At 42.0% G+C, this 11123-nt stretch overlaps 2 protein-coding genes across 6 annotated transcripts in view; both read left to right on the top strand.

Annotated features, from left to right (window-relative positions):
* Positions 1-5768: 5768 nt before the first annotated feature.
* On the top strand, positions 5769-8589 carry CNBP (CCHC-type zinc finger, nucleic acid binding protein). Of its 5 annotated transcripts, none has more exons than XM_009889923.1 (4): positions 5769-5895; positions 6160-6255; positions 6440-6638; positions 7527-8589. In XM_009889923.1, the coding sequence occupies exons 1-4, from the start codon at positions 5793-5795 to the stop codon at positions 7642-7644; spliced, it is 516 nt and encodes a 171-aa protein (XP_009888225.1). In that variant the 5' UTR covers positions 5769-5792; the 3' UTR covers positions 7645-8589. The 5 variants fall into 5 exon arrangements, with proteins under 5 accessions (XP_009888225.1, XP_009888226.1, XP_009888224.1 ...); XM_009889924.1 differs by having other exon boundaries at positions 6163-6255; positions 7527-8517; XM_009889922.1 differs by having other exon boundaries at positions 5793-5895; positions 6163-6253; positions 6432-6638; positions 7527-8517.
* A 946-nt stretch (positions 8590-9535) lies between these two features.
* ISY1 (ISY1 splicing factor homolog (S. cerevisiae)) overlaps positions 9536-11123 on the top strand; it is a 14201-nt gene continuing 12613 nt past the window's right edge. Inside the window, exon 1 of the mRNA XM_009889957.1 lies at positions 9536-9600. Coding sequence (XP_009888259.1) covers positions 9536-9600 — 65 coding nt within the window. The remainder of the gene's footprint in view (positions 9601-11123) is intronic.

Here is an 11123-nt window from a genome sequence, read left to right as displayed (position 1 = left end):
CCACGTGGCCGCCCACGTGTGAGGCGCGGCCGGGGAGCGGAGGGTCGAGGTGTTGCAACTATTTGTCTCCGACCGCAGGCACGGATGGTGGCCGGCTCCAAATCCAAATGTGACCTATAAATGGATAGGAAAAATAGCCTGTGACATCTACAGATCACGGACTAGTGGAGCAGCCTTTTATTTAAGTTCCTGTCAGGCGTAGTTCTCAAGTAACCCCTGTTACTCATTTAGTATCCGGAATTGTCATGAGGAATTATTCAAGTTAATACTGGGTTTTATTTTCATTTCAGCACTTAATAAGGTCCCATTACCACGCAGCGTTAGGGTTGCCTAGTCTGTGTTTTCTTCTTCAATGCAGACTTGCCTAGAGAAGCAATCCTGCCTCTCTCTTCAAAGTGAAGAGGTTAAATGAGTTCACCAGGGCTGTGCAAGAACCTTGCAAGTTACGGGCTTAATCTACCACTTTTTTTAAACTGACTTGTTTATGTCTAGACTGAATTTTATGATAAAAAGTTTGCGTGTTGTTGATGTTGTTTACTTCTCTTTAAGTTTAAAACTTTGTACAGATGGGAATAAAAATTAAAAGGAAAAGATGGTAGAATGCATATTTGGTACATACATAAACCATAGTTTCTCCCACTATAGTATGGATAGGCAGAAAGTGCTAGAGTTGCTTTTTTGATTAACTTCTGCTCTCCTGATTTTTGTCAACAAAACTATCCAAGAGTTGCAAGTCTAATTTCAGTCATGATGTTTTTTTGATCTGGCTTCTGCCCCCTCAGTAGGGATCCAGGTTGTTGAGTTTTAGTTAATGTTCAGCAATCTTGGATCGGCTTGCCTGTGGAATGTATCGAGGGGACCTGAATAGAGCGTAGCACTTGGCTTTCCGCTTCTGCAAGTTTTCTTGAAGTTTCAAACAACTTCTTCTCAGAATTGGTGTATTGTTACCTGGTGGTCAGAATACTTAATTTAGTATCTTTTCTAGCCAGGACAAAAGCAGAAGAGGGGAGCATCACTAACTCTGTCTGTAGCATGTTTTCAGGTTACAGATGTGGAAATTCAACCAGCTGCATACTGAGTAGCTTTGGTGATAGTCATGTGTCCTGTGTTCAAGAACTCTCAAAATAGGCTTCTTGGGAAATAAAAACTCTTCCTGGGTAGCATTTCTCTTTCAATGAGTAATATTTTGACTTCTCTTTTGAAACTAAATGCTAGCACTTCTGTTAGCAGTCCTTTCTGCCTTTCTATTTCTTTATCTTATAGAGAGGCAAAGTTACGCTTCCTGTTACATACGTGTTTCACCATGTTCGGGCTGGCTTGTCAGATTCAGGTGTGGTATTGTAGGTTGGTCACCAACAGCCTGGAAGGAAATTGCTGATTTCTCAACATTTGCCTCTGATACAGCTGACTTGCCAAAGAGCTCTTAAGTATGCCGGCTTTAGCAGTGGTTTTTACCTAGTCTGTCATTTGAGTGAAGTCCTATTAATATCTAATGGAATTGATGCTTGTAGGTCAAAAGAAGCACCTGGTAAGTATAATGAAGATAATTGTCCCTGTTATATTGGGTTTACACTGTTAACAAGCTGTTGAGTTCTAAGGAACTGCTCATATCCAGGAGCATCTTGAGTAATCATGGAGGTGAAGTTCAGTTTCCTTCCTATTATGAGGAGCCCAGGTTAGTTTTGCTTGTTGAAGCAAACTTGTTTTTTGGATGGCATGTAGGGTAAAAGCCTAAGGAGCGTTGCAGTGGGGCTTAGCAGTAGTGCTTACCATTATCAGGTCTAGGTGGGCAACTAAAAGAGACTTGAATATTGCTGAAAGTTATGTGTGAAGACTGCAGATAAATAGCATCTCTCCCGTTTAAAAAGTTTTGAATGTCTGTTAATTGTAAAGCCACAGAAAGACATGATCTTCCACTTCAGTTTGATACAAGAAACTTCAAAATTTCTTGTATCACTAGAATAATCACAAAGAAATTTCGTCACTTTGAAGTTTGGTGCTAAAGTTGCACTCAAAAGCTTCAAATCTGATCTAGGAAACCACTGTGGTGGCACCTCTTAGGTGGATCTTTGAGCTGTTCTCAGCCCAGGATATTAAGCAGTAGGGTGATCGTTTTTGCTGAGTAGCTGCAAAGTGATTTATTTCAGCTTCAAACTACAGTTATGGAGCTCTGTAGAAGTTGTTCAGGTAAACGGGCTACCTTCTCCCTTTTAGTAGAAAGGTAAGGTTTGAGGTAACTAGGCTAGTGTTTCTTCACAAGTTTTGGAGTCTAGTCTATGAGGCAGTAGCTTAGTATATCTTGCAGAATTTGACCTGGCTCAGAAATTACAGATGAGGCTGTACTTGTAATTTGTTTTCCATTATTGCTTTTCCTGTCCTGGTGAGGTAAAAATCTAGTTCTGGGGTGTAATGGGCCGGGGCGGGGGGGGCAGCAAGTTGCTTTGTTTAACATGTTTGAGCTGTGGAAAACACTGATAGATGTGGCTGAGTGAAAACTTCCCAAGAAGACTTAAACAAGCAGCCTTCTTGCAGGCGGCTTACTTAAGGTGGCCTTGATAGATAAAAGGAACTGCTGGAAACTTGCCTGTGATGACAAAATGGAGGCGTATTGACTAATAGAGGAGAATTTGAACTCGGGTGGTTTTTACCGTACTCATTTTTTTTTCTGTTGGAAGTAACTGAGAAATGTAATGGTGTCCAAACTGCTTGGAGGCTATCCATTTAAGGACTTGTCTTCTGACCCAGCCTTTTCTGGATATTGTTCCTTAAAAGTGGCTGTTGGCTTTATCTGAAAATTAAATCCTTATACTTTTTTTTTTTTTAAAACAGTTTGCACAGGTGGAGGATTTTGTCCCATGCAAGGCTTCTTAAAATGCGGGGCAAGTAAAACTAGTGTCAGCTGCACCTACCTTTAGCTGGTGAACTTGTATTCAGTTTCAGATCCTTTACATGAAGAATGCAGAAGTTAAACATTAAAATACTGGCGAAGAGAAATTCCAAGCAAACTGGTGCTTTCATATACTTAAGGTATCTGAAGATGGAGCAGCATGCTTTGTAATTGTACTTCTGTGGCAGCTGTAACCTTCATATATCTCTGAGTTCAGGGGGAAAATGGGCCTCTGAAGATAAAGGTTTTCAAATTAATCTCTCAGTCTTGAAGGATAGTTGTGTGAAGAACGTTGCTTGACTTTAGATTTCTAACTCAGTTTGCGTAATCTTACTTTGCCAATTTTTATATACCAGAGGAAAAGAAACTTCAGGTTTTCCTCTTGAAGGAGCAGTTAAAAAGGAAGCAACTTTGAATCAGCTGGAAAGCATCTCTTTTCAGATTCCTTCGGGGCAGTGAGTAGTGAGCTTTCCGCCCATCATGCAGATCCTGACTGGCAGATTGACAGACTAGCTATAGGCTGACAGGTTAATCTTGGTATAAAAACTTTTCCACTGTATATCTAAAGCAGGTCTAGCTCGCCTATTAAACACTTGTCTTTTACCATATGTTAACCTAACTGGTTATGTTAGGTTTTTCATGTGGGTAACTGCCAGCAATATTCAATCCTGTGACTTCACACTGTAGTCTCAAATTCATGGTTTAGAATGAAAAGTCCGGTAGTTGTTAGTGTCTGTAAAGGTGTATTGCAATTCTGTTACAGCTGTTGGTGTACTATTTTGCTCTTTTTAACAGGTCTTATGTTGCTGTTCTGTAGTGTTTTAATATGAAGATCTTTTTAAAGAGAATTGAGTGCAGAAGGTATCTTGGTATATAATTCAAAGACACCATTTTGTCCCTCTTGAAATTAAAAGCGGCAATTGTGCCTGAGCCCAGCGCCTGCAGTTGGCTTTGCCTGTGTTTTTCCTGTTCTGCAGTGTCAACATGGTTGCTATGAAAACAGGCATAAACAGTAGCACACTGAGTGCCAGCTGCTGCCACCATAGTAGACAGCTCTTCACCCTTGGGTGTCCTAATAAGATCGTTTGAAGTCTTGAACACCAAGCTGAAGCAGGGAAGACTGGGCAACCAGTTGTTTTATTCATGTTCAGATCTGTTTAAGATCATCTTGCGTCCTTTCATTGTAGAACTTCATTTTTAAGAACAAATACAATCATCTGGAACAACTGGAAGATAGATGTGGGATTATAGAAGTAGCATACTAGAGTTTATATCTCTTGTACTTTAAATTCTCGGGCTTCTACTGTGGGTGGAAGGATGGATGGCCGCTTCTGTGCTGAAGATGGTTGGAGAGAGAGGAACTGGTTAGAGGGGGCGGCTAAAAAGCAACAGTAAACTTGTTCAACAGCGGAGTACTTTAAAAATAACTCTAAATAAAAATTCATGTTTAGATATATGCTCTCCATTTAAGACCTAAATGTTAGGATGCTAATTCTCGTTCCTTCTTGGGGTCATGTGTTGTTCCTACTGCTTCTGTGGTGGCTTCCTTCAAGACCCAACTCATGAACGTTCCTGGTAATCTGGGATGCTGGGTGGTTTGCGGGGAGGGAAATATTTTGTAAGTTGAGTGAAGTTACAGGAGGATTATCTTGATGGGGGATCAGATAAACTGCCACACATACCAGATAATGATTCTGCTTCTGTTGGGTTAAGAATAATGAATTGGGGGATATCATGTGAAGTATTTAAACTTATAAAGACTTCATCAAAATGAAGCTTGACAGGCATATTTTTAGAGTAGTGTACTTCAAACTTGACTTGAAGCACGCTTCACAAAATACTCCAATTTAAATGTGTAACTTCCTTGTGTGGTGTTTTTTTCTTTCTAGTTCTAGAAGTCTTGCGTAACTGTTTTACAGCTTAGGGGAGTTACGGTACTGTGACCGCAATCTGTTTAACCTGCCCCATCCTAACCACTGCTTCAGCGGCCCGTGGCAGACTGAGTTTCTGCTCAATGAAATGCATACCTCCATTCCCCAATATGGGCAAAAGAAGTCGTTTATGCTGTCTCGGACAGGCATGCCTAGCTGATGTTTCCCGAGCATTCTAAGGATGCTTTCCAAGTTAGCCTTCTAGATATCTGGCAAGTGTCTGGTGTCTTTTAGGGAAGCTAAATGTCTTAAACATTTGCTTTCATGTAAACCTGGGAGTGAAGTATGCATCCTGAGCCATAGGTTAATATATTGAAGTTGTAATTCTTGTTTCTCAGACTTCAACTGCTGTGTAAGTCATAAAAGATCTTAAGTCTTCAAATGTCAAGCTAACATGCTTTTTAAGGCTTTAGGTCTAATAGTGCTGATTCTTAGAATTAGCTGCTAGAATGAAAAAAAGCTGCTAGCCAGCCACTTCAAGAGAAGTCTTAACAACTATCAGGAAGAAATAACTTGTAGAGATAAGTAGCTGGCTTTTGAGTTTTAACTCTCAGGAATAAGGAAGAAGGTGCGTTACTGAAAGAGAACAACAGTAAGGCTGGTAGCACAATAGTTAAAGGGGTCTCCTGCTTTTTCCCCACTCTTAAGTGTTTTATAAGTTTTTGAAGTGAAGACCAGCTACAAAACCTACTTAGAGGAAAAGTTATATAGTGCACTGTTTCTTTGGCTGTTCCAAGCTGCCTTACTAAAAGCAAAGCAGAGACAAACTTCTGTTCTCTAAAGTGGTTTTAATAGTAATGATCAGATGTTGTACAAGAAAGTATTGAGTTAGCCAGAAGTCCTGCTTGATTTTTTATTACCTTTGCCAGGAAGGTGGGAAACCTCTAAATCTCTTATTTCAATGTAGCCTTTGGTCGGGAATGAGGAAGGTGTTCTAAAAATGTCTTTCTTCCTCAGGCAAGTAATCTGCAGCCATGAGCAGCAACGAATGCTTCAAGTGTGGACGTACTGGCCACTGGGCTCGGGAGTGCCCTACTGGAATTGGCCGTGGTCGTGGGATGAGAAGCCGTGGCAGAGGTGACTGATTATTTGTGTAGTAAGATGTCTAGCTGACTGTTCTGTATAGTGTGCAAAACTGGCTTTGTTAGCCTGAAGAAGAGAAGTTAGGACACAAATTGGTAATAAATTTCGCTGGTTCTTAACTTCTGCATAAGAATGTTGCCGGGTGCATCTGAGAGTGAAGCTAACATGCCAATTCAGCTGGCAGTGTGCTCGATTAACTCTTTAAGAATATTCTGAACGTAATCCTTAAACCTTGTTTCTCCTGTTACCCATTTCAAGCAGGCTTCCAGTTCATGTCTTCATCTCTCCCGGATATCTGTTACCGCTGTGGTGAGTCTGGCCATCTTGCCAAGGACTGTGATCTTCAGGAGGATGGTAAGTATCACTAAATATTCTATCTCTTCAATCGCACAGAGATCTGTGGTTGAAGAGAAGGATACAGTACGCTGATCCTAACTCACTGGAAACAAGCTGTACATGTCCTTCCCTAGAAGCATGCTACATCTCACTCTACCAAGGTTTTATAGTCTTGTTTGGTATGTTTTTCTTATTGTGGAAGCCTGCTATAACTGCGGTAGAGGTGGCCATATTGCGAAGGACTGCAAGGAGCCGAAGAGGGAGAGAGAGCAGTGCTGCTACAACTGTGGCAAACCTGGCCATCTGGCTCGTGACTGTGACCACGCAGATGAGCAGAAGTGCTATTCTTGTGGAGAGTTTGGGCACATTCAAAAAGACTGCACCAAAGTGAAATGCTATAGGTAAGAGACAACTGCAAAATCTATCTAAAGTGACAGAGGCATTCTGTATCAAATTTTGGTTAGGAAATGAAGCTTAAACTGTGACCAGGTAGCTTGTTTCTCTAAGCAGTTGTCTACTGTTGTTCAAAACTAAGTCTTAAACACCTGTTAGCAAAGTGAAGTAATAGATTCAATGATGAGCATCTCTGGGTGTCCAGAACAATGCAGATGTTGAAGTTACTTGAACTGTACAGGAGAACGGGCTGTATCTTTTTGCAGAAGGTAGCAGGAAGTACTTGTCTGTAGCACAAACTTAAATTGGAGCCCTTAAATTGGTACCCTCTGTCTTCAACTGGAACTAACAAACTCCAGCTGTACAAATCAGTTGACTGGCACAACCAGTCCAAGCAGGAATATACAGGTGGGTGTTACATCAGTTTGAAACACCAGCTTCAGAACGCTGACTGGTTTCGAACGCAGGCCTGTACCAGAAACAGCATGTTGCTGAGTGCAGTATTCTTCACCCCCACCAAGGTTCCCTTCTGCGGGGGACGGTGAGAGAACATGGTGCACTTGAGTTGAAACTAATTACACTCAAAAAAAGGCTAAACTACAGACAGAAGCATCAGAGTAGGCAAAACCCAATGCGCAGTAAAAAACCCCACGCTTCTGTATTGGATGTAGGGTGGTTTTGGCATATACAGTGATCAATGTGAGTTGGTACGTTGGGGAACAGTTCCTGGCTGTGGTGAAGACACAGAGTTGCCTCATGTCAAAGAATTCTGGAACACTGAAGCAGAAATCTTGAATGCAGAACTAGTGTTAACATGAAATTTAAGTAGATAATGTACTTGGCTTTTCTGAGTAACTGTTCTGGATTGTTTTGACAAAATCATTTGCTTTTTCCAGGTGTGGTGAAACTGGCCATGTAGCCATCAACTGCAGCAAGACCAGTGAAGTCAACTGCTATCGCTGCGGCGAGTCAGGGCACCTTGCACGGGAATGCACAATTGAAGCTACAGCCTAATTATTTTCCTTTGTCGCCCCTCCTTTTTCTGATTGATGGTTGTATTATTTTTCTCTGAATCCTCTTCACTGGCCAAAGGTTGGCAGATAGAGGCTACTCCCAGGCCAGTGAGCTTTACTTGCCGTGTAAAAGGAGGAAAGGGGTGGAAAAATCAACTTTCTGCATTTAACTACAAAAATGTTTATGTTTAGTTTGGTAGAGGTGTTATGTATAATGCTTTGTTAAAGAACCCCCTTTCCGTGCCACTGGTGAATAGGGATTGATGAGTGGGAAGAGTTGAGTCAGACCAGCGAACCCTCTCTGGGTTACATGGAAGTGATCCTATGCAGGAGGAAAGAAATTCTGGAAGTGTCTAAACTTCCTCATAACTTTAATTTTATTACAATGGCCTTGGATTGTCTGACCTCAGTAGCTGTTAACACCAAGTAATATCTGTATCAGGCCCTACCTAGAGCATATAGCTGAGTGGGAGTAAACAAACAAGATGCACATGCCTGTTAATGGCCATGAGAGAGAGAGAGAGAAATCAGGAATAAACTTAAAAGTAACAGTAATTCAGTCAATGAATGTTCACGTTGGAGATACAGAACGTAATGGGAAGCTTTTGAATAAATACTTCAAAGTCAATCTGAAACCCAGACATCAGTGCTCATAGCATATACAATTTGGAGCTATTCAGGAGTTGCAAATAAATGCATTTTCACAGAAATCAAGATGTTATTTTTGTATACTATATCACTTAGACAACTGAGTTTCATTTGCTTGTAATCAGTTTTTAAAGTAAGATGGTAAAAGCAATTGAAGTCCTAGAACATAGAAAATGTAATTTTAAACTATCAATAAAGCTGGAGGAGGAAGGGGAGTTTGGCTAAAGTTCCTTTTGTTTATTTTTGGTTTTCATGTACACAGTGCAAAATAACATTAAAAAGGGGTATGTGGAGGTGTAAAAGTTTTAGTTTGGCCTTTTCCTTTGTATTGTCTTACGTTAAGTTTCCATCCGGTAGCATCAAACTAAACATGTGAAGTATGCAGTCCTTCCACACTGTTGTTATCGGTGTACATTTGTGTGAGTGGATCGTGTCGTCTCGGAGCGGGCTTGTTTCCTCTGTGCTGATGCAGTTAAAGCATTTCTTCAGGAGTCCGTTGGAGAAGGTACAAAAGTTGTTGAAGTTACAGCGAGTTCCAAATCTGGAGTTGTTTAATGGTGTGTCAGCAGTACTTCAGCCTTCACAGATGTCATAACACGAAGAGCTATCATTTAAAACCTCTGGTATTGCAGGCACTTCCCATTCCTGTGCGTTGTTCTACTATGTTGATCGACTAAGGGTTAGTAAATGGAAAGTTACACAGATGAAAAGGGAGCTGATGTGGAGTGTGTCTTGAGCGTGTCCGCTCAAGAAGTGAATGAAGTTTGCCTGATGTGCAGGAAAAGCAAGGGCAGGAGTTCTTGACTGATCAGTGCTTCTCCGCAAGGCATAATTGGAGAAGGCAGGGCTGTAACATCTGGCGTTAAGGGCAGCTTCAGCTGGTGTACCTCCTCAGTGCCTGGCCGTCTTCAGGAGCTCTAGCAGATCATACAGAATCAGTGCAGTTACGCTCAGGGATAGTGTGCTGTAGTCACTTCATGTTTGCATCCTCGCACACTAGCTAAAGGCTTTCCTTGCTTTCAAGTCCCAAAGTGTGCTTCATAGGCTGTGTATAGCAGTGAAAAAATTGCCTCTGATGGTGTGTAGGTCTCTACCAGACTGATAACCTACAGCTATGCCAAGAGTAAAACTGAACTGGCACTACTACCTGTAGATCCGTGTTACAGTTAATCAGTTAGGTATCGCGTTAACATTTTCAGTTGTTTTGGAAGCAAGGCTGTTAAACGTGATGCAGTCACACAGTAATGCCCCTGAAGGTTGTGGTCTCCAGGAACAACGTACGCCTGAGGCTTTCAGCAGACTGTAGTGTGTAGGTGAGGCTTACAGGAGAGCAGTAAGAACTCCTCAGTTGATAAACTAGAAGATCCGAACGAGTCTGCCCTGGGAGTGTTTGAAACTGAACGCAGGCATATTACCTGGTAGCCTTCGGGTTGTTTCAGGAAAGGTGATAGCTAAAATATGTGTGTCCAAGAAAACTGATGGTCAGAACTGCTGTGTCACATCAGGTGAACCCCATCAGATTGTTGCTGTTTTGCATTGGGCTGCCACAGAAATCTAGAGTTCTTTAACTTTTGATGAAATAAAGATTTATGAAGAACTAAACTTTTCAGCCTGGGTTTGATGTTCAAAGCCTGTGGAAAACATCGAGCCATAGTTCAGGGAGAAAAAGACAATTATTAGTGAGAATAGTAAGTAGAAGGCAGCGAGAGCCCCGGTGACTTGGCTGGCAGCAGCCAAACTGAGTGGGTTTTAGAAGGGCTGAGTTGGTACTGCTGCGCAGCCGGAAGGAAACAGACTGTTGGCAGAAGTCTCTCTATTTGAAGCGCTTAAAGAGGGAATGTTCTGGCACTGCTTTGCCTAAGCAGGAAAAAATCCCAAGTGTTTGCTTCTGCCTGGTCAGCGTGACAACAAAAGATGTAGAAGGCGGGTTCTACCGTGTGTAAAACCAAACCGAGATGGTGACTGCTGTTACAGTTGGTCATGGTTCTCCAGGATGCCTTTTGTGCAGCCAATTTGCTGAAGAGCAAAGCCTTTCAGCTCTTGCGGAGCTGAGGGGTGGGGATGAGGTTCCTGCCCACGTTGTATGGGGTTTTTGAGTGGGGGGTGTGTGGTTTTGGTTGGTTGGTTTGTGGTTTTTTTTTTTTTAATAGCTTGTATTGGAGCATGAATGTACTTTTGAGTGTTAAACACGGTTGCCAAAACCCTCATAAAATCCACTCTTGAAAGGAGTGGGTTGTTTTGGGGTAGTACAGATCACCTAATCATAGCATGCTCGTGTTCAGCCTTGGGGTAGGTTAGTATGGATTAACTGAGTCTTTACATATAATTATCTTAGTTAAACAGTAATAAAGCGTGAAGCTCTGTGATTACGAAGACCTGAAAGTCTTTGGGACTTAACCTGTAGCTAAAAAAGTGCTGTGAAAGGTGCACAATGCAGGTCACATCTGCAGTCCGCTCCTCCATTCCTGGGGAATGTGGCAATTCAGCTTGGTTATAGAGATCTGCAGCTGCTGCTCCTTAGTACTCTGGCGCTTAACTGAATTATTTTCGTGTGTCTGAAAAGTAGTATTGTTCTCCAAGTTCGGGGTTTTTTTTAACAAACTGGGATGGAACTTCAAAGACGAGAGTGAGGTATCTTTCCGTAGAGCAGTTTAGAATATTGATGCTGCTACTTCAAGTGTCAGTTGCTCCAGAGTTAACGAGATGAACGAGCAAACGGTGATTTCACAAATTGGGGGGACTTGGCACAAATCAAACCTCATACCGCGTTTGCCCTGGAGGCTGTGGGCCCGGCGAGCCGGCCCCGCCGCCGTGCGCATCCCGGGCACGGGG

The sequence above is a fragment of the Charadrius vociferus genome, unplaced genomic scaffold (genome assembly GCF_000708025.1).
Source record: "Charadrius vociferus isolate BGI_N301 unplaced genomic scaffold, ASM70802v2 scaffold67, whole genome shotgun sequence".
NCBI classification, from domain to species: Eukaryota; Metazoa; Chordata; class Aves; order Charadriiformes; family Charadriidae; genus Charadrius; species Charadrius vociferus.
Note: the sequence above shows the minus strand (reverse complement) of the source record. Positions and strands in the feature narration are given on the sequence as shown.